Consider the following 27,249-nt stretch of genomic DNA (forward strand, 5'->3'; position numbering starts at 1 on the left):
GGCAACCACATCGAGGTCAATATCCATCTTTGGAGACTCCTCACAAGGAAACCTTGAAAGAAAATCAGCAGTCACATTACATTTACCAGGAACATACACAATTTCGAAATCATACTCTTGAAGGCGTGAGGACAAACGAGCTATACGCGCAGTGGAGTTCCATCCACCTCCAGGAGATAAAATCCCAACTAAGGGTTTATGGTCGGTACGTAGTACAAAACGATTTCCCCAAACATAATTCCTGAAGTGCTCAACAGCCCAAATGCAGGCCAGAAGTTCCTTTTCAATTACGGAGTACCTTCTCTCCGTGGGAGACAAAGTCCTCGAGGAGAAGGCAACACACCACTCATCCTTACCTGATGACTGACTTAACACACTACCAATGCCATAAAGGCTGGCGTCAACAGTAATAATGCACTTTTTATTGACACAAAAGGACTTTAAAGTAGGAGCATTAACAATTTCCTCTTTGATTTGTTTAAAAGCTTGTTCCTGTTTCTCTGACCAAATGAATTTAGCTGAACTCCTAGTAAGTTCTCTGAGAGGTTCCATTTTGTTCGCAAAATTTTTGATAAATTTGCTATAATACTCGCAAAGTCCTGCAAAAGAAAGTAACTTTTCCTTGTTGTCTGGGGAAGGAGCCTTAACAATAGCATCCACAAGGTTTTTTTTTGGTACAACTCCATCCCCTGAAAGCGAATGGCCCAAATAGTCTACTGTCTTACAAAAAAACTTGCACTTACTAGCTTTGATGGTCAAACCAAACTTCTCCAACCTGGAACAAACCTCCCTAAGGTGACCATCATGCTCAGAGATATTTTTAGAAAAGACAAGAATATCATCTTGAAAGCATTTGACGTAGACATTCAGATCCCTGAAAATGTGATACATTGCCCTCTGGAAAACAGAAGCGGCTGACGCTAAGCCGAAAGGCATTCTTCTAAACTGAAACACACCATGGGGAGTGATGAAGGCGGTGAAATGTTTTGAGTCTTCCGTGAGCTCTATCTGGTGGTATGCAGACCTAAGGTCTAAAGTGGAGAACACACAGGCACCATCAAGCATACATAACATTTCATTTATGTTAGGTAACGGGTGACAATCTGTAACTAAACATTTATTTAACGCTCTCAGGTCTACACACAACCTAATAGTTTTGTCGGGTTTAATCGCCAAAACAATAGGCGAAACCCATTCGGAGGATTCTACCTCTTCAATAACACCATCTTTAACCATGTTGTCAAGCATGACTCTGAGTTCCTCTCTGACACTGATGGGAACGCCCCTCAACTTCTGCTTCAGAGGCACAGTATTAGGTTTGACTTTGATTTTATGCATAAAACCAGTCAATTTCCCAAGTTTCTCGGAAAAGACATTGGGAAAGGCGATAGATATCTCTTTAGACATGGATGCTAGATCATAGTCCCCATCAGTTATAGCAAGAACACATACAGGATCCTTTAACCTAGGATTTAACGAGATCCCCAACTTAGCTTGGTCCCGCCAACCTAGAACATTCACACCTTTGGACGCTACATACATCTTGATGATAGCTGAATTATTTTTAACAATAATGGGGACTTCTTTAAAACCAATAAAACTGATCTTGGAAGTATCAAAATTGTAGGCATCGATATCAGGTTCACACAAAGAATTCACATCAATTAAGTTACCAAATGACTCCACACAGTAATCATGAGTGATTATGGTCCACGGTGAACAGGAGTCTACCATAAGTTCAAGAGTTTTACCTAGTATGTTCACTGAACTCTTAGGAGGAGGCAAAGTATCTGCAAGTGTCACGTCGAACGAAGATTGTATGGAAATTACAATACCAGACTCTCTGACTAGCAGATCGTCACTCTCTCTCTCCGCAACATAAGACACATTATTAGCACGTCTGGGAGTGGCATAGGAAGGTTTCTTGTAATCATTAACTGGCTTAATCGAAGTCTTACAATATTTAGAAAAATGTCCAGTGCGATTACACTTATTACATTGTCTATTCAGAGCAGGACACTGTGGAAAAGAAGCTATGTGATCCGGACTTCCACACCTAAAACAATAAAATTGTTTACCTTTGCCCTCGTATTTGTTAGAACTTTGAGTTTTAACATTCACAGTGCTAACCTCACCAGTGGATGTGGACGGGGCAGATTGAACAGAGGCTTTGTCTAAAGATTTGATCCATTTGTCGGACTGTTCTAATGCTTTAGCTGTACTAATGGCAGTTTCTAAACTTGGATCCCCTAAAATCCATAACTGCTCCTGTACTTTTTTGCTTTTCACATGCACCACTATTTGGTCTCTAATCATTTCGTCGGTTATAAGACCAAAATTGCAATGGAGAGAAAGTGCACGTAAAGCAGTTAAGAAATCATCAAAGCACTCATTCTCATCTTGTACTCTGGTATAAAACTTGAACCTGTTTAAGGCTACACTGGTTACTGGTTTAAACCTTCCCTCTATTCTGTGTACAGCCTCATCATAAACATTAGAATCCCCACTAGATCTCACAGGAGGTAAAGTTCTAAAGACAAGTTGTCCTTCTGAGCCAAGACAATGTAAGAAAATGTTCTTTTTCCTTTCCGCTGACATCCTTTCGCCATCCATGGCTTTAAGGTAAGTAAAGAATTCCTCTTTCCACCTAGTCCAGGGGATGGGTGGATCTCCTTTGGTTTGCAAAAACTTTGAAGGTGGGTCAAATTGCATAGTGGCTAGAGAAAGTAAGGGTACTTCCTCCAATCTTTAACTAATGAAAAAAATTTTTCACCAAATAATAATAGACACAAAACGAATAACGTAAATAGGGCTTAACAATAGTTCTTTAAGTGGTACAGTCACCAGTTCGAAGAGAAGAGAGAAATCCTTTCCTTTGAATTGAATGAAAATGCGGCAAAAGTACTTGAAACTGAAATCAAAACGATAATAAAGATAAATCTGTTATTATTTTCCCATCCGGCGTATATATACAGTTTTATTTTACCTTCCGGCGAGTAGAAACGTTTAGGAAGCCTCGACAATGATTCTTATGCGTTGTCGTGTATTCCGTTGTTATGGCAACCAAGATGGCGCTGAGGCGTGCAGCGTGAAGGCAGGAAGAACGCGTCACGTGATCACGCAGCGCGTGATGATGACGCAGCGCGTGTAACGAAGAAGCCTCACAGCGCGCGTCTGCAGAGGAAGTCTCGCGCAAGCAAAGCCTCGCGCATGGAGAAATGTCGAAAAAGGCTTGAAATTGAATAAAAGCAGTTTTATACTTCACCGGATCGCCGGAGCAGAAGCGCAGGAAACATCCGGAGGAGCGCTGAATAAAACGGTAGAAGCGATGCTTTTTGAAGAATCTTTGTAGTTTTCTGTTTTCAGTTGGTAAAACGAAAAGTTTTAAAAATAGGTAGGAAAACACTGGTAGCTCGTAAATTTTCGTAGTTTCGATGTAGAAGCATTAACCAGTGTTGTCAAGAAGAAAAGGCTGATGAATATGTATTACAGGTTTCTTCCTTAGTACGTAGTTTCAAAATGAATAATTCTGCTCCTGTGCTCCAAGGATGGTGGCAGAAATAGTAGGGTTTACCTCGTCGCCAGTAAAAAGATCCAAGGAAACTTAAAGTAGCTTTTCATGAAGAGTTTAATGCATGAATCAGAGTTGAAGCACAGCACATCATAACAGGTTCAGGTACAGGTATCATAAAATCAGTTGGCCTGGAATCTGGAACCCAGGATGTAAGATGCAGGCACGCATCATACATTCCAGGCAGCAGATCCAGACAGGGAAAGGCAATGGGACAGAACAAGGCAGAAAGAAAATACTACAGAATGCAACACCTATACAATGCTGAGTGCCGCATGCCGGCATGAAGCCACATTGGTCCGGGTGGACACGTTTATGCAAAAGGGGACGGAATCATTGGGCCAGAGCTGTGGCAAAAATCTTCATTTCAGTATTGATTAAAGAGATCGGACGGTAGTCCGCACAAGAGGAAGAGGGTGGCTTGGTCTTTGGCATGACTACGATAGTGGCCATGTCGGTCTCGGGGGAGAAAGGAGCCCTCCTTGGTCTTCGGCATGACTACGATAGTGGCCATGTCGGTCTCGGGGGAGAAAGGAGCCCTCCTCTGCCACATATTGGAAGAGGTCTACCAAATGGGGCATCAATAAGTCCCTGTAAGCAGTGTGGTACTCCTGCGGGAAGCCATCCAGCCCCGGTGTCCTCCCAGCATTCAACAAGGAAATGGCCCCTTGCATCTCCTCTAGTGTAAAGGGGAGGTTGAGGTCAATCGATTGTGCCTCGGTAAGGCAGGGAAGCTGGACAGCCACCTGCCCCAGCAAGTTGATCAGAGAGGCCCGGTATACAGCTTGGCATAGTAGCCCGCAAAAGCCTGGGCAATTGCTTGTGAGGTGCAGTGTTGGGTTCCCGCGGCGTCCCAGATATCGGTAACCATTCTGTTGGCCCTGGGGTAGGAAACCAAGTTATGAAGCAGCTTCCCATTCTTGTCACCCCATCCGTAAACATGGGCCACAGAGGGGCTCCACAGCATCTTGGCAGACTCAAGGGAAATCTGGCGGATTTCATTCCGGATTGCTGCCAGCTGTCTAGCAGGTTGGGCTTCAGCCGTATCTGTGAGGGTCAGTTACAACCACGGGGCCTGCACCTCAATTTGGGTTAGGCGAGCAGTCTGCGCCGCATGTTTCATGTACACTAGGCCCTTGGCTATGCTACGTAGGGTGGCTTTACCGGCCTCCCAGAGTGGGCCCAGGGAGGGGACCAAACCTTGGTTAATAAGGAAATAATGATGCAGCGCCAACGCGAGCGCATCCATAATCTCTTTGTCTTGTAGAAACCAGACGTTCTGTCGCCAGACCGACTGCGTCCCATCGGATGCGCCCCCCCAAGAGAACGAAATGGCTGAATTATCCGACATTCCGCGGGGGAGAATAAAGATGTTGGAGACATGTTGGCAGTCGGTGGCAGGCAAGAGGAGCAAATTGATGTGGGAGTGAGTGTGGTGGGCCGCCAAGGTGTGGGTATATTGTTTCCCACAGGGATTCCAAATCCTCCAGGCTTTACACAAACCAAGAGCAGCCGACCACTCCGGCAGTTTCGTGGCGTGGGATAGGTGCAGCGGAGATGGTTCTCCAGTCGTGTCAAGCGACGGTTGCATAACTGCATTAAAGTCACCCCCGATTACTGTCTGACCCAGTAGCAGGGCGGAGATTGTAGCTGTGAGGTGGTGGAGAGTGGAGGGAAGTGTAATTGGTGGGACGTATATTGAGACTAGGTTCAGATTGTGGCCCTCGAGCCCCTGTGTGTCAGTTGTCACATGCGTAGGAGTGAAGGGAAGACCCCTCCGGATTAATGTGGCCACTCCCCGGGAGCCCCGTGTGAAGCCGGAATGCCACACCATGTCTCGTACCTTACTCGAAATGGGCAATGGGTTACCAGGAGGTGAGTCTCCTGAAATAGGAGAACGTCGGGTGCGTGGCGCTGGGGGTACTTGAGGACCGCTGCACATTTGTTGCGGTCTAGCAGACCATTCACGTTCCAAGACAGAACGTGGAGGGACCTACTACTGGTGGGCATCTGGGTCACGTGTGAGGTGCAAGCGAGGTGAGGGGCCCTGTTCCCCGGGGGTGCTGTGTACCACAATCAGGGTGGAAAGGTGTGGCATGTGAAAGGTGATATGTCGCCTGTCGATGACGGTGCGGTATGCAATTGTCAGGCTGCCGATAAAGAAGTAAAGGAGTGACCTGTGCAAGGTGATATACTGTCTGTCGATGGCGTTGCTGTGTGTCAATATCAGTCTGCCGAGAAAAAGGTAAAACAATGGCTCAAACGGAGCCAGAACAAAAACCATTTCGGAGGACAACAGCCCTCTCCCCCCAACACCCCTTGTGCCCCCCACCCTATACTTCCTGTACCACAGCATATGTCGCCCTGGAAAGAAAAATAGGTTAACAATAACAAATGGCTAAGCTAAAATGTAGTGATGAACCCCTCCATAGTGACGGATGTCATGATGTCATTAGCTGCTTTGAAATGCAAAGTTTCTCAAGAGTTCTGCCTCAATACTGGACGGGTGGGCATCCACGAATCAGATTACCGCATCTTCACCAGATCTCTGGAGCACTGGGCTTCTAGAAAGGTTGGAGTCTGACAAGGCAGGGTGCAATGTCCCAGGTGGATCCGGATCCCAGATTAGGTTATCCAATGAGTTGGCGCAGCTGTGATTTTTGAGAGCCGGGGAAGCCCCAGAGGAATTCGACAACCGCAGCCCAAGGCCAGGTGACAGCGATGCTCCTCCTGTCTCTGTTGTGGCTTGGAGGAGATGGATGCATTTGTTGAGGATCAGACAAGGTAGGAGAGGAATCAGTCCTTGGCCACAGAGGTCAATCCTCCGTGAGCCAAGTCCAGGTAGCCTGCGGGGTGTAACAAAAAATAGTGCCCTGAAAGACGACTCGGAAACGGGCCGGGAAGAGTTGACCATATCGCAGTCCCAGATTGCGGAATTTTTGTTTGATGTCTGCTTATGAGCGACACTGAGCCTGCACCCACCTCCTTCGTGTATTCCTGGAAGAGCATAATGGGCCTGGGCCTGTCTTAGGATGGCATCCCTGTCTTGGAAGTTAAGGATCCTGACTATGTTGGGACGGGATGAGGCCCCGGGAGGAGGTTTAGGCGCCAGGGAGCGGTGAGCACGCTCAATTGCAAACCACATAGAGCATATTTGTGTATCCATGACTTCACCCATGTCTCCACAAAGGCGTCCGCTTGGCCCTGCTCAACCCCCTCAGGGACACCTATGAGGCGTAAGTTGTTTCGCCGCGAGCAGTTTTCGGCATCTTTGGCTCGACGGTGTAATTCAGAGGTGTGATGCTGCAGGCGGGTCACCTGGGTCTTCAGCAGTCCCAGCTCGTCCTCAACCATGGAGAGGCGTGACTCCGCCTCTGAGATCCTCGCTGTGGCATTATGAAGGTCCTGGCGGATAAGGGCCATTGCCGCCCGGACCTCCCCAATCTTGCTCTCCACCGAGGCCTGGGAGGTGCTGATAGCCTGTAGGATGGTCGAGAGGTCTCCCCCGGAGAGGAAGAATCCTCCAGATGCCCTTTCTGCTGGGTTCCGCTCTGTGGTGGTATACTGATTCCATTTTAGTTTGAGTCTGTGAAGCGGGTGTCTTCGGAACACGGTCTCTACCCATCCTGGTCGTCGGCGTAGGAGCCTGGATGTCTAGTCAGCAGAGATGATACAGGCTCACGGAGCAGATGGCTCCCCACGGGAGAGGCCCAGGGCCCGAGCCGTCGGTACTCAGGCCCGGGCACTGAACTTACCCCGCCCAAGCCCACCAACGCCGGGGCACAGATTAAATCAAGTCCGGACACCCTGCCCTCGCCACCTGAAATGGCGGCTGATCCATGAAGAATGATGCCCCACCCAGTCCGGAAAGGGTGCCACCAGGTCGAAGGAAGGAGGGGAGGACGACGGAGGATGCCCTCCCCTCAGGCCGCTCGATGAATGCGGCCAGTTCCGCCTTCCCCCACGAGTCCCCTGCAGAAATTGGAGCCTCACCCAGGTCAGGGTTCCAGGGTCAGAAATACAAGTTCAAGCGACAAGGGCTCGCAGGGCCCGATCAGGGCTCACCATGTGGAACGCAGAGATGCGGAATCGTCGGGGGGGGGGCACGACGTTAAGGACCCCATGCTGCTCGATGTGTGTGGCCGATAGTACTTCCTCGTTCGAGGGTATTGTGGGTGCTGCAGGAGCCAGAGTCACAAGACAGGTCGCGCGGGCCCTAATGTCAGGGGCCCACAGTGGTTTGGAGGGTCCTGCAGGGCCAGGACCGTGGAAAGGAAGCCATGGTGGGGGGCCACGCCGAGGACCCCACGCCTCCCAACAAGTGCAGCCCATTCCACCTCTTACTAGGTGGTTTTCAGCACCTGATGTGCCTCAGGGACAGTATTGTAGATTATGGAGGGGCGGAAGGCGTGTGGATGATGCTGTGGGCCCCCCCCCGCACAGTCAAACAGGCACCCGCCTCTGATCTGGTCCGCCAACCACAGCTTGAATCTCATGCACTATCTTAATGGCAGGAGGCCAAGCGTCGGTGGAACGGCCGGCCACAGGCAGCGTCCATTCGATACAGTCGCTGCAGGTAGGCCTCAGCCGTAGAACCTGGTGCACCGGCAATGAGTTGTGAGTAATGACCCACTGGCTGCTGATCATGTAGGGTGGCCGCACCTAGAGCCCCGGCAGGTCAGGCACCGTCGCCCCAGGCAGGCCCAGGGCTCCAGAAAGTTCCCGCGGGATCCAGCCGTACCACGGGGCACTGGCGAAGAGCCGGAAGAGACACGTCTGCCTCTGAGTGAAGGGGGGTGGAGCCCGAAGAACACGACCGCAGTGGCAGCCGAGCCAAAGACAGGGAAGTGGGCCAGGCAGCCCTGTAGGCCGTCTCTGCAGCCGCGCCAAACTCAGGCCTCCAGGAGGGCCTCAGATCACACGCCCCCGGCTCCAAAGCCAGCAGAATCAGCCCCAGCCCACAGCGGCCACAGCCGGGGCCCCAGGGCCCAGGCACAGGTCCAGGTGTGGCTCGAATTTGCGGCCCATACTCCGGCTGATATGCGCCTCATGAGCAGGGGTCCCAGCCTCCGGCACCGCAAGTCAGACCAGTGGTGTCAGAGGGCACAGCTGGGTGAGAAAAAAGGAAGGTCACTCCCCAGATCGATGCAGGACCCTCCGGTACTCAGTCTCCGCAGCGTCGAGCACTCAGAAGGGGAATAGGAGCACAGTGCCGGAACCTCCGCCCCCAGCCGAACGAGGATGCCCTGCCAGGCGATGTCGCAGGAGAGAGCTTCAGGGGATGGTGGTCGCCATCTTAGTCGTGGGCATGCCAAAGGCTGGAGCCGTGTTCACCCTCCTCTTGCAGGTAAGACCGTGTCTGACCCCTAAATGTGTAGCGCTGATCGAGGTGGAGGCAGCAGTGATTGAGCAGCTGGCTGTAGAAGGACTGATGGCGGTGGATCATTGCACGGATGACGGAGGGGTCCAGAGCACTCTTAAAGTGCGACCGCCATCTTGACGTGAGCCACGTCCCCTGGATCTGAATACTTAACACGATTTAGAAACTATAGCTCAAACGTCTGGCATAAATTGAATCAGGGCCAGCGCTAGGCATGGGCAGCGTGGGCAGTGTGGGCAGCTGCCCAGGGCCTCGCACTCAGCTTACCAGCATCGGGCCACGCACTGGTGATGCGTCCTATCGGTTCCCTGGCGATCCATTTCAAAGAAAGGTGTCACCTTTCTTGGAAATGGAGGGGCCCCCCTCCCCGGGCCTCTCAGGGATGGTATATGAATACATAAGGGAGGGAGACGCTCCCTTCAATTGAAAGGAGACCCATTCACAGACACTGTGGGGGGCCCATTGTCCATCATTTTGGCGCCCCCATAGTTTTAACTTTTAGCCCACAAGCGATTCTCATACCTATCTGACTGAAGGTGTGAGAAATGTTTGTGGGCACAAAGTTAAAACTGGGGGGGCGACAAAATGCTGGACAATAGGCCTCCCACAGTGTCTGTGAATGGTCTCCTCGCAAGGGGCCACTTATCTACATTAGAGGGGCCTCGCACATTCCTTTTTCGCCTAGGGCCTCGCAAATCCTAGAACCGGCCCTGAATTGAATACAGCATGGGCTAAAACACAAGCAGTGCTCCTTTTCTTAAGGGGTTGTAGCTGGTCATTGTAGTGAGTATACTGACGTTGATTATAGCAGTGGATCACACAGACCACACCATAAATAATGGTGTAACAAGATGGGTCCTACTTAATTTGAAATAGAAATCAAAATGCCGGGCCCCTGAACATCATTCCTTGTTATTAATAAAAGTGGCGTGTTGCACTTGCACGTGTGAGTTTTGGTATTGAATACAAATTAAACCCGGTAGAAGCCATGTTTTTATTCTATTGAATTACATGATTAATGCTGAAGTAAAGTTCTAAATGTGGATGTATGTTAAACATAGTATACATGTTTTTGACATTTAGGTGCAGTCTCTGTCTTCACGGCCCAGATCTTGTGAAGTGCCTGGAATCACGTATGTATATTGTCCGTTTGTTAATTGATCTTTCTGATTCATGCCACTTCCTTCATTGTAACAAAAATAACACCCCTGAATATCGAAGTGTAGTTTATATGGTAATTTTTACAGGGTCTGTTGTTCTGTAGTAAATGGTTACATAATTTTATATTATTTACATTTTGTTATGTTTATATCTTTTAATTATATCCAACCAAAAGAATGATCTGAACAAATGCAGAACGATTCTGATGAAACTTGAAATTTGAGCTGAACTTCTTCAATGAAAGCTACAGAGTATTTTGACATTGATTTCCTACATTACAAACTTGTGGCATATAATCGCACAATATTTATTTACTTGGTTTATTGAAGTTAATGTTTGATTTCAGGCATAGGGGTTTCAGTAAATACCATGTGTTATGGGTATGCACTATGGTACATTATATCAACAAAGTAAATGTGCTACCTGGTCCATTTATGACCGACACACAAAGTATATGTAAATGCTACACAGTGTCAATTGGCTTTAGACTGGTTAATTAATCTGCATAAAGAAATTACATCCCCTGTTTCCTTAGCGGTGATTGTAATATAGCCAGGACAAAATGGATGGATCACTGAAAAGGAGCCTTTATCCACGCCTTTAAATTAAAGGGCTGATTTTAAGCGCATCTCAAAATTTAAATTAGGTTGACCCATTTAGGCTCTGAATTCCATTCTCACCTGGATTTTTTTTAAATTCTGTTAGATACAATACATTTAGCAGATTACATTTCCTCTTAATATATAACAAAATATTTCAGAATTATTGAAAAATATCTATCACATTTCTGATCCCTCAGTGGTCATATTAACTGTTCAAAAGTACAATCCTTCCACGAAAGTGAGTTGCAGGGCCTTCAATCAATCTTGTTGAGAAGTCTCTACTTTTTGGATATAATTAAGCTTAAAGCAGAGTAATTTTTTAGGAGCAATTTACATTCTAATCATGATTTCTCAATTTGGGAAGCCTTTGCGGCATTTATAAGAGGGAAAGTTGTGGAGTTATCTGTTCATATAGGCAGAATTTGTGACTCTGGCGCCCTGTGCCATACAAAGAAAGCTATTGATGTGCAAGATGTATACTTCTGAACTAAAAATAAGAGTGAAAGAATGGTGCTGGAGAAGCGGCTATATGATTAACACGTAATATGCCCATTGCCTATATAAATTGAATGTTAAATAGGACAATGACCTTTATAGGGAAAATGTACACTTGGGGATAACTAGTAAACTACTAGCTTGGCAAAAGTCCTGCAACAAATAAAAATAGACGTTCTAAAATAAGCTGCCATGGAAGATGCAACAAAAATACGTGAAGATTTCACTAAATTTTATGCAACGCTGTATACTGAACCTCAAAATATTGGTCTTAAATGAAATATCTGAATCTTACTACGGACAGTGACAAGGACCTTTTAGAAAAAAGTATTCAAAAGGGTTAGATGGAAAAAATTGTTAACGATTTCAAAAATGAGATGGGAACACCTCTAGCCCCATATATAAGAATTCTTTTTTACTACTCTGTCACAATATTTACCTCACAGGTTTAATGCTAGCCTCGTGGCAGAAGGCTACAATTATGATATTTAGTAAACTCTGCAGCTTGTTGCTCTTCTTATCATCCAAGATATTTATTAAATCATGTCAAAATATTTATTAAATCATGTCAATAAAACATAAGGGAATTACTTGCATATACTGACAGTTGTATGTTACTGTGCTTGACTGCTGATGTAGAAAGGCTTCTGATTTAGTTCATTGGAATTATCCGTGCTGCATTGCTTTTGGGGTTATAAGTTTATGAATAGTCTTTAAGATGTTCCTAATGCTTCAGTAGTGGTGAATGGTGTGAACTTATCGGCGGAGTGGCGAACTTGAACTAAAAGAAGGCTGTCCACAATCCCGGCTACTTTTGCTATTGTTTTTATAGCCACTAGCAATCACTTTGCAAGCAAATTATTTAATTCTAAGATTTCAACTAGGTAATTAATTCCATGAACTCAACATATGTGCAGATGACTTGTTAGTTCCAACACCAGAACCAGGCAGATTCACAATCATCATAGATACTTTAAAGAAATGTGGTACCTTTTCCGGATTGGAATGTGCAAAGTGAAAGCCATTAGCGTAGTTTCTGCAGTGCCTTAAATGAATGTAAGAGTTTTATGAGTTAAATCTATGGAAATTTAGCAGACGTTGTGTGTTAATTTTGTTAAACTTTTTACTTTGCAAAAAATATTATATTTGGGTTTTTTAATCAGTCCTACATATATACCTGCGTTCAGGGCCGGCTTTAACACTGGTGGCGCCCTGTGCAACAATGTTTGTTGGGGCCCCCCAATAACCTCCGCTGCCACAGATTCCCTCACTTCCATCATTTAACAGTGCCCCTCAAGTCTCAATAACCTGTCTCTCAGATTCATTTAGTTTTATAGTACCACTCACACCAGTGTGAGATGTCAGAGGACTTTACATCATACACACATTTAACAGAGACAATCACACATGTAAATCAGTGTATAGGAAATATTACATAAGACAGAGGATTACAAGATGTAGGAGTCACATGTCGTCCATACTGGTAGGCAGTATAGTCTGAGTCCTTAGTCTGGAAAAGCACAAATTCAGAATTTAAAACATAACACTAATTGTTAAGGGTTCTCTTTAATAATAATAATAATTTCTACCCAAATGAGCCCTTCTTACAAGATTAGGTTAAGGAAAGACCTAGCAAAAAAACATGCAGGTCTAATATACACCTTGCAGTTTGCATGCAGCTCTTTGATGACAGTTGATACCTAATTTATCTATATTAGGATTTTAACTTATAAACTGCAAGTAACAAAAAGATCTCTCTGACAAAAGCAGTAACCCATTGAGCTAATTACATTATTTGCACTTTGTGATCTTCATGACACACCCCGTCTCTCTCCACGAAGAACATTAACCCCTCCCATGCTCATGACGAGCTCAGCTGGTCATGAGCCGCGGTGGCCACGTGCTCATGACGAGCTGAGCTAGTCAGAACGCTCGCACACGGGGCTAATTCCGAAGAAACGGGCGTGGCCGTGATGAGCTCAGCTCATCATCAGCACACGGCCACCGTGGCTCATGACGAGCTCAGCTCGTCATGAGCACTGGGGCGATGTGCGCGCCCCCAGCACAGCGGGGGAATCAGCCCCAGTCAAGGGGTTAATCACTGGAGTTATCTTGACATTTTTATGAATGTCTGAAAATGGCTGAAAGCAAGGAACGTGGCAGCAGGTGGATTTCAAGCCATAATATATTTCCAAACAGGGCGTCACCACCCCAAGACCACGCCCGGTGCAGAGGCACCGATCGCACCGCACTAGAGCCGGCCCTGCTTGCATTACGGCTAGGTAGCTTTTTTGGCAGACGTTCAGTGCAAATATTGGTGAAGTGGGTTTAGCTTATCCTAATTTTAAGAAAATATGCTCCTCTGTGCACCCATTTGATGGACAATAATTACTTTACCCAGAAGATGTGATCCATTAAACTTTCAGTTTTCATCAGGTCTAATAAAAACGGATCAGCTTAAATGTATTGAACTAAATGCAACAATTAAAATATTTGAAAAAAATAAGATGAAACTCAACAAGCAATGGGCACAAATATGAGGAGGTATACAAACAAGTATAAAAGTTCCGCAATTTACTGCTTAATACAGCAATTTGGGGACATTTTGATGTATTGTTCTTAAAACTGCCAGGTAGCACAGATATCTAAGATAAAATATTTTATATATGAAATATAGTTGATAATCATGTTACTAAGTGTAAGTTCACTGCACTAACAGTCAATTCAGTGCTTTATTATATTATCGAAAATCTACGCATGTAGTGGAAGCAATTCAAGGTACTTCACGCTGCTTTCTCTTAGCCATTTATTTGTGCATGTACAGTAGACTCTAGAATGAGGAACAATGGACAGCAGAGCTGATATGTCGATAGGAAAATGAAACTGTTATATGCACAGAAGATTTAATGTTGAGTTAAATATATTTTCTTTACAAATCTATTCTACTACACTATATCTCCGACAACACCTAAAGATGGCACATCACTTCTTGATTGACTGGAAGTGGAGGGCTCTAAAATGCACCCTCGCGCATTCAAAAAGTGTATGAGATGTAGTATTGGAAACTGTGAGTACTTGAATATGTTTTTTTCTGCCCAATTTGTAAGCTGTTGTAGGATTTGGTAAGAAGTTATTTAAAAGGAATCCTGAAAATAGAGATTGATATAAAGGTTTTATCCACTCGCTTGTGTGTTAGCTCAGAGCTCATTAACACGCTGGCAGAAATATTTTTGACTCTGTGTCTCCTGAGAGCTATTGAAAAATATTTTTTAGTAGGCAGTCAAAGGACACAACCACTTCAATATTTGGATTCTGGCAAGAGCAAGCACAATTTGTTAGTACTGTGGAGCTGGTGATGGCAAAGCCACATTTGAATGATAACAAAATTGAAATATACTCTATCCTTCAGCCTCGGATTGGTGGATTTGCCTGCCATTGTGGAAACAGTTAATGCTTGTGAATAATATAGACACATGATTCTAGCTAACTTTTTTTATTTTAGGATTGTGGAAACAGTCCATGCACGTCAATATACAAACACATGATTCCAGCTAATTTGTTTATTTTAGGATTAAAATACATGTGTTTTTTGCTTATCTTTGTCTCATTCTCAGTCCTAATGCTCAGCCTAATTATATTAACACCATAGTAAGGTACTAATAGTACTAATAGCACAAAGACAATGATTCCAATACAGCAGTACCACAAATGGCTATACTTTCAAGGTTTCGTTTTTCCATTTTGGATACTGATGATGTAAATTTCCTTAGCAGGATCAAGGTGAAGTTTTAGGATTAAGTTTAGAGACAATATAAACGTAAATGCTTATAGCACGCTTATAACACATATAGAGGAACAAGTCTCAATCTTTGAAGCTGATGAAGACTTAAAAAAGCAAGTGGATTTACACTGAGGAAGAAGGATAAACCTCACTTCTTGTTTCAGTCACAAATCCTGCTCACATTTTTTTTTAACTTGAAAACATTTCTTTTGATCCCTTCACAGAGTCTGTCCATCACCTGAACAGAGTCCAGGGCTCACACATTTCCAGGGAAATTTGAACACTGGGGGTTCACTGCCTGATTTGACGAACCTGCATTTTCCTTCTCCTCTGCCAACACCCTTGGATCCTGATGATGTGTCATATTCGAGTATCAGTGGGGAGAACAGCACAAGCAACTTGCCAGCTGCTATGACTCACTTAGGCATAAGCAATTCTCCAGGTGTGTACCATACATTGTTGTGATCATGGGCAAACTTTATAAAAAACAAATAGGCTACGACAGCGGTTGTTAACCTTTTGACTTTGTGAGACCCCAATTAATATCTCCTGGAAGCCAAACAATATGGCTCAAGCAAGCAATTTATACAGTTTGAACCTCAAAACAATAAGTACGAATATATGGGATTTATTTTTCAGCGGACGGAATTTCCATCACCGTTGTCAGAGTAACCCGTCTAACGAGTCAAGCTCTAGGTCTCAACTACCTGACAAGCAAATGTATCCCTAGGAGAATTGTAAGACCTAATATATATATATATATATATATATATATATATATATATATATATATATATCTGCACTATCTTTTTCACAATAATGTGGCTAAGAACTATCAAGAATGCTGGTCAATTACTAGAAAACTTTTCCCTCAAATGTTAAGGTATCAATTGCAACTAGCTGTATTTAAGTATGAATATCATAGTTATCAATTAAGCACTTTCCCCAGCAGGTGTTAAGTAACATACACTACAACCGTTGAGCCTCCACAATATTTTTGACCTTTCTGACAAAATTCACTGTAAATTGGTTAATTTGTTAATTGGATAGTTATTCATTTTTGGTGGTAATTAATTATTTCATAATGAAATCAAGGAAGTCTCCTTAGACAAAAGATTATTCTATAATACTAAAAAGACTTACAATGAAGTTATTTTAAGGTCATGATTCAAACCTTAAATGTCCCTTTGTATATTGTTAATATTATTATTTTAAGGAATGAAACAGTCCAATAATACAAAACATGATAATATTTAGCTATCAGAAAAAGAGAAGAAAAATATAATTACATTTCACTTTAAAGACTCTAGTGAAATGTTTTAAATATGTAAGGCATAGCAACTTCATCATGTATAATTGTTCAATTATAATTTGACACTATTTTTTGTTCAAAATTCCGACCAAGACAACTATGATCGAATATATTATTATTTATAGATGTTTGGGGTGAAGAACCGTTAGCAATACTGTATTTATGAGCAAAACATTCCATTCCACAATGTATTATTTGATATCCTAGAACAGTCTATCAAAGTTTTCTGTAATATAATTGCTATGAAAATGTCCAGTAATTTAACTTTCATTGTAAGATGTTTAAAATAATCAGATAAACTACCAAGAAAAATATTTTGCAGATATAAGGCAAAATTAGTTTGAAAGATAGTATTAATATTTTTGCAAACTGCATTCCCAAAATGATTTGTTCCAGCAACCATCAAGATGCAGATATTGGAAAAAATGTATGTATTTATAGAGAATAGAGGTAGAAATGGTCTGTTATAAAGCAGATAAAGTGTTTGGATAATGTTTGCAGCCTGTGAGGTACCTAGTCTTTACTCCATGTTAATGGGGTTAAAGAACCTTCTGGATCCACCTCCCAGTCATTCTCAGTTTTACTTTTAGGATCATCTGCATTAAACTTATTCAATGAAGAGTATATGTTTGAGACTTTAGGGGCTCACCTAAATTTATATTCATTAATAGTGTTACGTGCAATAATAGATGGCATTGATGTAACTGTTATTTGTAAACAAATAAAAAATTTTCATGGTATAGTATATTTATTTTGTAACTGAATAAAAGAACATTGGTCATCTTTCTAGAATAGTTGATACAACCAAAAATACCTTACTCAGTCCACCTTTCACACAAAAAAGTCTTAATACTGATCTTAACCCATTTGTTATGATAAGTAGGCAAAGCAGCAATGACATTCTCATCCTCATTTTTATGATAAATGAATATTTGCTATATTATACACAATCAAAAAATGGAAAGAGATAGGTTTTTATGATAAGGGAAATATAGTAAAGAAAAGAAAAGGGAGCAATAAAACTTTTCTCCAACTCCATGCAAGTTAAGGACACATCTGTGTATCATTTGACCAGAACCAAAGATGTTTATCGGAAAAACCAACATGTACAATTTTTGGTTATGCCACAAAAAAAAACTTCTGGTGTATTGTTTGGTAACATTGAAGGAGAAGATAAAACGATCTGTGTAATCAAATCGACCCTACCAGGATAGATATAGTGAAATCCATTTTTTGCTAGGGATTTGTTTTTTTTACTCTAGGGAAGCACATACCTAGATGTTGAATGTTGTCACTTCACCAAATTATATCATAATTTTTAAACATGGCTTTAAAACAGAATTTTAAGGGTCTAACCTCTAATGTAATTAAGGTACGTTTATGACCAAAGACACATGAGAATTTGTCAACTGGACTTAAAAAAAGTATGCCAACAGGATTATTAATATTCAGCAGAATATTGTCAGTATATGCTAAATATTTTTTGGGCAGTTTCAAATCAGAATCCTTTAGTGTTATTATGACGTCGAACCTTAGCTATAAAAAAAAGGCTGTAGATCTTAAATATAAAGGAGAGAAAAAGTCAACCTCTTGATCTGATTCTTCTTTCAATGGAGAAAAGGAGAGACAATACTACAAACAAAAATAGAAGCAAACAGAGTTTATATAACTAAGAAACCGTTTTAAGAATGCTTCAAAGATTAAGTGCCTTCTTAATGCGCTCAGCATAAAATTCTAATTACAACTGTGAAAGATGTATTCAGCATCTACAATAATGCTGCATAGGGAACATTCATTGAAGCTGTTTTGCTGATTATACTTAAAAACATCGTGAGGCTATCTAATGCAAGTCCACCCTTAACAAACCCGACTTGTTCATATTTTATCATATTAAGGAAAATATTTTCTAATTTTGTAGCTAGGAGTTTGGCATATATTTTGCATTTGTTGTTAATCAAAGATATTGAACCCGTCTATTCCAGGCTTAATCAAATCATAGCTTGTAAGATGAGGCACGTCATAGCCTGAGGTTGAGGCAAAGCATATGTTGTAAGTAAATCACTTGAGAATCATTAGTGCCTCAAAACTGGGGATATAAATGCAACGATTTGAGATCTAAGTAGGAGATCTAAGGAGTAGTGTGGCTCACTGGTTAGAGGCGGCAGACCCTAGAGCAGAAGTCGGCCCGGGACCAGGGTTCAATTCCCGACGCGGCAGGGTCGTGGACTTGGGTCAGCGGACTCCATAATTCTCGCTTCGGTGCTTACTCTAATTGGGGGTTCCACTCGGCAACTCTGGGCATTAGCTTGCCTAATCTCCACAATGGCCCCATCAATTCCGGGGATGCCTGGCTCCACCTTGGGGACTCCCAGCAGGGACCATCCCACAGGGAAAGCCAGGACGGGTTCCCCAGAGTTATACTGCGCCAGGAAACCTATGGACGGGTAGCAGTGCGCTTTACAAGCTCAAATACATCTAACAAATAAAAGAAATGCAGAAAAAATCTTTAGGGCCCTATTTAGATTTTGGCAGATGGGATACTCTATCATAAACATGGCGGATATTCTGTCCACTTTATTACCAGTGCATTATACCTTGTGGCCCTTGTAATGTAGGGGACGTTTTGATGGAGAATCCCATTCACCAAACTCTATGTAAGGCCCTTAGGGTACATCCACCATATCCAGGAGCCTTAACTGTTTTTCAAAGTCGTATTGCATTTATTTCTCCTTCCCGTATTAAAGTATTTTCGAATAGTAAAACTCTTAAAATGAGTAATTGTCTTTTGTAATTGCAGAAAGAAAATTTAGTTCAGACATGGAAAAGCCTCATCCCTATCTAATTTTTTGTGCCCAGGTGTCTGGAGACTTGAGAGAAAAATATTTATGTTCTAACTTTTTATATTTTTCAAAATCTTATTGGCTTTAGTTTCTGTTGCTTTCGTCTTTTTAGGAACAACTAGTAATAAAATCTTTTGAGGAACCTTTTCAGGTAGCCTGTGTGTTATGAATCAATGTATCTGACTAGTTATTTGTTTAAAATTCCTTTAGAAAGTGGCAAATTAAAGGTTTCATCTTTTAAAAATGTAGAATGAAATCTGTTATCTTTTCTGAGCAATATGAGGTCAAACTCAGAAATAACTGAAATATTATCCGAGGTGAGAATACATCTGATCTATGAGTGAAATAAATTAGTGTAACAATTTTACACTAGAAAATATAGTCCAGTTTTTATTTAGAGACACGTTCCAGGGATTAAAATATGCATTCTTGTATTTCAGGATTACGCATTCACAAGGATTCCGAAATTGCCCTTTGCATGTATAGTACTATTAAACATTTTTTACATTTTCCTAAGAATAAATATAGAATCAGACCACCTTGACCTGGAGCCGGACCGGCGTCGACTGATGCTGGATCCGGCACCAGGCGGTTCTTTTGTACCATTGTTCTATTCTGGTGTTCCTTTTTGCCCTGAGTGACAGCCAGAAGAGGACGAGGAGGACTGGGAGGGAGTCTGGTGACCCTTTACCTAACCAGTTGAGTAAACCGGACTGGAGAGAGGAGTTGGGTAATGCCAGTGGTCTGGATACCTCACCAGACCCTGGTATGCTTTCTCCCCTACTGTGGCTACGGAGGAGGGAGCCACATACGCAGTAGTGTTGCGTAGGGCAGCTGAGGCCTTGAACCTTGAGCTTCCTATGGTGGCGGTCAGGATCATCCTCCTGACTGAGGTGCTTCAACCGGCAGCAGCCTCTTCGGAACCCCTACTGCCATTCAATGAAGCCCTTACTGACATCCTTCTGGGCACCTGGTCCAATCCCAGCACATGGGCTCCTGTGGATAGGATGATTGCCCGACGCAACAGCCCAGTCCCGGGCGACCTACTTTTTCCTTTCCCAACACCTGTGGTCCAAGCCTCTACTTCAAAGAGCGCATTCCCTACTGCTCCCCCAGATAGGGAATCAAAGAAGCTGGATCATCTTGGGAAGAAGATGTTTTTTTCTGCCAGCTTGAGACTGTGGTCAGTGAACACCACGGTTTTTGGGCCGTTATTCCCACTCTGTGTGGGATACGGTTGCGCAGGTGCTGCCACAGTGTCCGGAGGAGGCCCAGGCCACTCTCTCCCGTGCAGTCACTGAGGGCAGAGATGCAGCAAAGTTCGCCATTAGGTGTGGGCTGGACACTGCCGACTCGCTTTGCAGAACAATTTAACGCCAGTAGCCCTGCGACGCTACGCCTGGCTGAGGTCCATTGGCTTTTCGGGTGATGTCCAACCGACTCATTTGGACATGCCTTTTGTTGGCCGTCGCTTGTTTTGCGACAAAGCGGACAACGTGGTCAAGCGTGTTAAGGATTCTAGGGCTATGGCCAGATCCTTGGGCCTCGCTACCACTTCTTGCCCTGCGTAGTCTGCCTTTCGCCCCTTTTGTGGCTACGGAAGGGGTGCCCCACCACGTTCCACCCAGGGCCACAGGCCTACGCAAACTGTGCGTGGCCGGGGACGTGGGACCCAGCGACGTGGGTCAGAGGGACAGCAAGCGGGCTATTCCACCAGCGCAGCATCCAAACCCTACTAGTCTGTCCTTTCAGGGCCACCAGTTGCCAGTGGGCTGCAGTGTCTGCCATCACCTCCCCCACTGGCAGACCATCACATCGGACAGGTGGATTTTGCAGATCATCCGAAGGGGCTACTCCCTCCCCTTCAAGACTACCCCTTCATCCATAACACCTCAATTCCATCACAAGTCAGAGGATCCCTCCACCAGGAAGTTACAGCTCTCTTGGCCAAGGGGGGTATCGAGCCAGTTCCTGCCCCAGAAGTAGGTTGTGGTTGCTACTCCCACTACTTTCTGGTGCCCAAGAAGGACAAAGGGCTGCGTCCTATCTTGGATCAAAGACGTCATCCGCTTCCTCTGGAAGGAGAAGTTCAAGATGTTGACATTGGCTCAGGTTCTGTTTCTCCTCGACCCTGTAGACTGGATGGTAGCATTGGACTTGCAGGACGCCGATTTCCACATCCCCGTCCTGCCGGCCCACAGGGGTTACCTACAGTTCACGGTAGGCCACAAGCACTTTCAGTTTACTGTGCTTCTCTATGGCCTTACTAGCGCCCCTCTGGTGTTCATGAAAGAGATGGCAGTGGTCGCAGCTCAACTGCGCAGATCAGGGGTTCCAGTCTACCCCAAATTCACGAGTGGCTGTTGAAGGCGGATTCCCCCCAGCTGTCGTCTCCCACCTCCAGACTACTGCGGACCTCCTGCATTAGCTGGGTTTCACTATGAATATGCCGAAATCACACCTGATTTCCTCTCAGAAGCTCTTTTTCATCGGACCGCTTCTGGACACAGCTCAGTTTTGCGCCTATCCTCCCACGCAACGAGTCCGGGATATTCGGGCTATAAAACCGATGGTCCAGCCTCTTTCCCGGGTTTCGGTCCGAAACCCGGGACCGAGGCTGCTCAGCCCCGGCTGCCATGAGGCTGCTAGGCCTTATGACCTCCTGCATCCTGTTGGTGGATCATGCCGGGTGGCATATGCGGGCTCTGCAGTGGGACCTGAAGTTCCAGTGGGCACAGCATAAGGGAAATCTTTCCGATTGCGTCCAGATCTCGGAGGGCACTGCGCACCAATTGCAGTGGTGGCTAACGAACCAGGATTGGGTCACCGGCAGATTCCTCTCTCTTCTCAACCAGAGTTGACAGTGGTGACAGGTGCATCACTGCTGGGATGGGGCGGCCACATGGGAGAGGCGGAGATTAGAGGCGTCTGGTCTCCGGCAGAGTCCGGGCTCTACATCAACCTCCTGGAGCTCCGAGCGATTCGTCTTGCACTAAAGGCATTCCTTCCCTCTGTTCGGGGAAGAGTACAGCAGGTGTTCACGGGGAACACCACCACCATGAGGTACTACAACAAACAAGGAGGGGTGGGGTCGGGGACCATATGTCAAGAGGCTCTCCGCCGTTGAACATGCCTGGAACATCAGGGCATATCCCTGGTGGTTCAACACCTGGCACGTTCTCTGAACGCCATGGCAGATGAACTCAGCCGCAGGTGCCTGATGGGTCACAAATGGTGTCTCCACTCGGACGTGGTGCAAGGTCCCTTTCGGCAGTGGGTAGAGCCTTGGTTAGATCTATTCGCCACCGAAGAGAACGCGCAATATCAACAGTTCTGCACGTTGTTATTTCCAAGGCGGCACTTGCTCTGCAATTCTTTTCATCGCGAGTGGAGTTGCGGTCTTCTATACTCCTTTCTGCTGGATCTTCTTCTGCCCAGAGTGCTGAAGAAGATTAAGCAGGAACGGGTCCAAGTCATCCTTCTGGCTCCGGATTGGGCACGAAGAGTCTGGTATCCCGAGCTCTTACATATAACCATTGTTCCTACGATCAGGCTGTCTCTTCGGGAGGATCTTCTGTCGCAGCAGCGGGGGACGGTCCTCCACCCGAACTTGTCCCGCCTCGACCTCCTTGCGTGAAGATTGAGCCACGACAGTTCACAGCTTTCGACCTTCCTCTTGAAGTCTGTTATGTAATCTTGACAGCCAGGCGTACCTCCACTAAAATGGTATACGCCTGTAGATGAAACAAATTTGTGGCAGGGTGCACAGCAAAGGCTGTGGATCCCCTTTCTGCCCCTCTTTCAGAGGTTCTCGTCTTCATTCTTTCTTTGGCCCAGCAGGGCTCTGCTCTGGGCACTCTCAAGGGCTATCTATCAGCTATTTCACCCTTTCTTCAGCTTCCTGATCAGCCTTCTCTTTTCAAGTTCCCTATTGCAAATAGATTCCTTAAGGGCATTACTCATCTCTATCCTCCTATTCCTTTCGTAATGCCCCAGTGGGACTTGAACCTTGTTCTGACTTACCTTAAGTGCGCTCCCTCTGAGCCGCTATATAATTGTCCTCTCGGACTCTTAACTTTAAAAACTGCTTTTCTGATTGCCATCACCTCTGCTCGCAGGGTGAATGAGCTTCAGGCTTTGTCTTCTAAGCCTCCTTTCCTTGCTGTTCCTCCAGACAAGGTTGTCCCTAGAACTCAACCTTCTTTCCTCCCCAAAGTGGTTACCTCTTTCCACATTGGACAAACCATCACTTTGACCACCTACCCACCCTCCCTTCCTTCAAAGTAGGAGGAGAGGATCCAAAACTTGCGCTATCTTTCTATCTGGATTGCACAAAATAATTCCGGGTGGATGACCAACTCTTTGTTGGCTATGCGGGTGCCAAGAAATGTCGGGCTGTGCAAAAACAAACCATCTCTGGGTGGGTCGTTCTTTGCATCAAAATGTGTTATTCCTTGGCAAAGAAGAAACCTTCGGTAGTACTGCGTGACCACTCCACCAGGGGGACGGCAGCCACTACTGCTTTGGGACGTGGTGTCCCCCTCAGTGACATCTGCCAGTCTGCCACGTGAGCATCCCTGCACACGTTCATGAAATACTACTGCCTGGACAGCCTAGTCTGGAGAGACTGCTTCTTTTGGCCACTCAGTTCTCCAGGACTTTCTGGTGTGAACTTAGTTTGCAGACCCACCTCCGGGGTTGGTATTGCTGGGGTATCTATTCTAAGGTAAGGAATCTATAACTAATTGTCTCTTTCAGATGAACAAGTTACTTACCTTCGGTAACGATATATCTGTAAGATACATATATTAGTTATAGATTCCTTACCACCCCACCCATCCTCCCCATTCTGCGAACTGACTTCTAGGGCCCTAGTTTTGTGCACCAGTGGTCAGTGTCTTGCATGGCTCTGCGCTTCTGGTGTAGAATGTTGTGTAAAGAACTGACGTCAGCACGCAAGAGCGGCTTCTAAGTAGATACTGCGACGTCATCCCGGCGATCACGACAAACTCGGAGTCATCCGATGCCACCTACCCATGCGCAGGGGTACTGCGCCGAAAAAAATTCTCTGGATCCAGTCTGACGCCTGGGGGTAATTCTAAGGAATCTATAACTAATATATGTCTCTTACAGATATATCGTTACCGAAGGTAAGTAACTTGTTTGATAGTATTACACAAATTAATGCTAGACAGTTGTTTAAGGAAGGCATGTGCCACCTTATGATAGATTAGGAGGGCGGACTAAAACATTTCTAATATCACTATAAAATTTACAAAAAAGAATGAAATGCAAAGTTGATTGTATTGCCTTTTCATCACAAGGACATCTAGGTAAATTCAGAGGCCATGAATCAGTTTTTGGTAACACCTTGAAGGACACAGTTTAAGTGTAATCTAGTAAGCAAGAATCTATAGTATAGATTTTTTACTCCAACCAAGTAGTCTTGTATCCCCTATGTCTATTCCAAAATAATTTCTTAACTCTTGCACTTAGAACAACTTTTAAGAATCTCTGTATTGCAGAAAATAATACGTATATGTTTAGATTTTACTCAGTTACCTTTTTGAATATTGGCTAATGATGTTTCAGATTTTAGACTTAAAAGAAAAGAGATTTGAAACATTCATATATATCATAGCCTTCTGTACTTTCCAGAACACATGATTTCTTAAATTATTCCTTCCATTTCTGTTTTCCAAATCATTGATTTAATTTTTACGTGAGGGAATGTCTTTCTCCATTTTAAACATTTTAGGCAGCTCATTCTGCTCCTCACTAATTTTCTGCTCCGTATCTGAGATAGTCCATTTATCATCTTGTTTGTCCTGAGTTTTATTAGTCTCGTCCTTGAACGGTGAAAAGCTCTAATCTGCTTGCTCAAGTATGATTTTAAACTGGAGATTTGCAAAAGGCTTGACTGGGAAAGAAGGGCACTTTTTAGGATCTTTATATATGGTAGCAATGTGAACAAATAAGTGTTTCTTACTTGGATTGGAATTCAAGGGAGAAAAAACATCTATCTTGGGTGAACATTTCTCTGATTTGGTGGCTTCAGATAAAGAAGTTTTCATCCTATCAGGCAGCTTCAAGATAGAGCTTTTAACATTAGAAGAAAACATTGGCTCATTTGAGATAATAGAATCTTTTACTTCCTTCAAAATTATACTATATATTATTGAGAAGTGTATGAGGCTTTGAAATATTAAGATAAAAAAAGGAATGTAACCATCTATGAAATATGACCAGTGCATTCAGAATTCTACTGCAGAAAATATATTAAAGCTACAGCCTTATCTAAGAAAATCTTCTTTTTTCATGTTGAGTTGAATTGCAGCCCTTAAGTTGCATAGAATCTTTCCTTTATGAAAAATTTTAAAAGTTTTTCTTTCTGGGGGCTACTTCCAGGCTTTGTTTTTCTTTCTTTCTTATTCACTGAGGGGGGACACTGTGAGGTGCAATATCAGGGCACCTGTATGTTTTTGGGGGGTGGAGCATGTGGACAGTGGGAGTATCCACATTTCCTTTGGGGTGGCGGATCTTTCTGGCAGAGGGTGAGTGGGTTACGGGGGTCTGAAGAAAAAAAAATACTGAGCAGTTGCTATACGGAATTTGTGAGATGGTTGAGGAACTTATTGAAAAAAGAATTGCAGTATGTGGAGTTTTTTCCCCTTTTTTCATAAATTAGTATTTGTCAAATCCTTTCTGTGAATGTAAATGGCATTATGAATAGACGTAAATATGGGGGATTGATTAGGTGGTTAGTTACTTTAAAACTTCTTTTCTTGCAGGAAACTCATCAGAAATCAAATACCCCAAAATGTTATATTCCGGGAATGTTTTCATGTTTTTTTTTTTGCTTCAGCGGGGGTTGAAATGCGGGGGGTGGTGATTTATTTTTCTCATGAGTTCGACTGGGTGTTTCCCCAGGAAGAAAGAGATCCTCAAGGAAGGTGGATTTGGATACAAGTGTCATTAAATAACCAGATTCAGAATTTTGTTAACTGTTCAATATTTGATGATGAATCCACATTACGATCATTACATAATTTGTTATTAGGGGTCACGGGTCAAATTGTTTTGGGCGGCAATTTTAATTATATTCAGGATTTGAAGTTATACTTCCATTATAGGGAAAAACAATTGAAACCTAAAACAAAGAAATTCTTTGATGCATTGATAGATGATTTCCAGCGAATTGATGTTTGGCGATTTTTAAATCGAACTGATCAGAAATATACTTGTTTTTCACGGCAACATCAAACTGCATCTTGCATAGATTATTTATTGCTATCATGATCTTTGAGTGTCAGTGATGCCGATATTGGTCCTAATGCCTTTTCTGATCACTCCTATGTGAAAGTATGTATAGAATTGGGTCTTGGCGAAGGGTCAGGTCCAAGTGGCAGATGGACTGGCTCCTTCTGCAGGACCCAGTGTGGAACAACGAATTCAGAGACTGGATAAAAGAATACTTCTCCATTAATGAAGGGACCACAGATATGTTTTCAGTCTGGAGTCTGGAGGGGTTTTAAGGCGACAGCTCGTGGGAGGATGATTGCCACCTCCGCCAAGAAAATAAGGGAACGCCTTGATAAGATATCACAACTTCAGCAGTCCTTAACTAATGCTGCTAATCCGGTGCGATCCATAAATCAAACTATGCTGGAACAGGCTATGAAGACTTTATGAGATTTCTTTGTTTTGGAAGAAATAAATAGCTCCCAGACTTATTTACAGAAGGTGTATGAAGTGAGCCAAATGGTGGGTAAGATGCTCGCTTGCGGTACAAAAGGGGGTGGTGATGGACGGAGCATCTGAACCAGTCAAACACTCACACCCAGTCAACAGATCTGGGTTTAATCCATCACCGTTCTTTAGCTCACTCTGCCCCAGTTCAGAAATGGCCATATGCAAATCAATCTGACCCTGTGCCTCATGGGAACAGTCCAACCCGAACTGCCAAGCCATGCCTTTCCTGGACCGGAAACAAGCTTCCTAGGACCAGTTTCTGGCGTTCCAGCCGTCTTCAGCCAGACTTGCTTGAATCCAGTGGCAAAGTGAGCAAGGGACTCACGTCTGAGCATACCCTGCCAACTTATGGCGA

At 44.1% G+C, this 27,249-nt stretch overlaps 1 protein-coding gene across 5 annotated transcripts in view; it reads left to right on the forward strand.

The window, feature by feature from the left end:
- CRTC3 (CREB regulated transcription coactivator 3) overlaps positions 1 to 27,249 on the forward strand; it is a 1,392,170-nt gene that overhangs the window by 1,114,973 nt on the left and 249,948 nt on the right. For all 5 annotated transcript variants that reach the window (XR_013608913.1, XM_078683321.1, XM_078683323.1 and 2 more), the window contains 2 exons: positions 10,035 to 10,084; positions 15,215 to 15,432. Coding sequence is in view for 4 of the 5 variants with exons in the window: in XM_078683321.1 (XP_078539447.1) it covers positions 10,035 to 10,084; positions 15,215 to 15,432 (268 nt within the window). In the remaining variant the exon portion in view is untranslated. The remainder of the gene's footprint in view (positions 1 to 10,034; positions 10,085 to 15,214; positions 15,433 to 27,249) is intronic.

The sequence above is a fragment of the Lissotriton helveticus genome, chromosome 3_1 (assembly GCF_964261635.1).
Source record: "Lissotriton helveticus chromosome 3_1, aLisHel1.1, whole genome shotgun sequence".
In the NCBI taxonomy this organism is placed as follows: domain Eukaryota; kingdom Metazoa; phylum Chordata; class Amphibia; order Caudata; family Salamandridae; genus Lissotriton; species Lissotriton helveticus.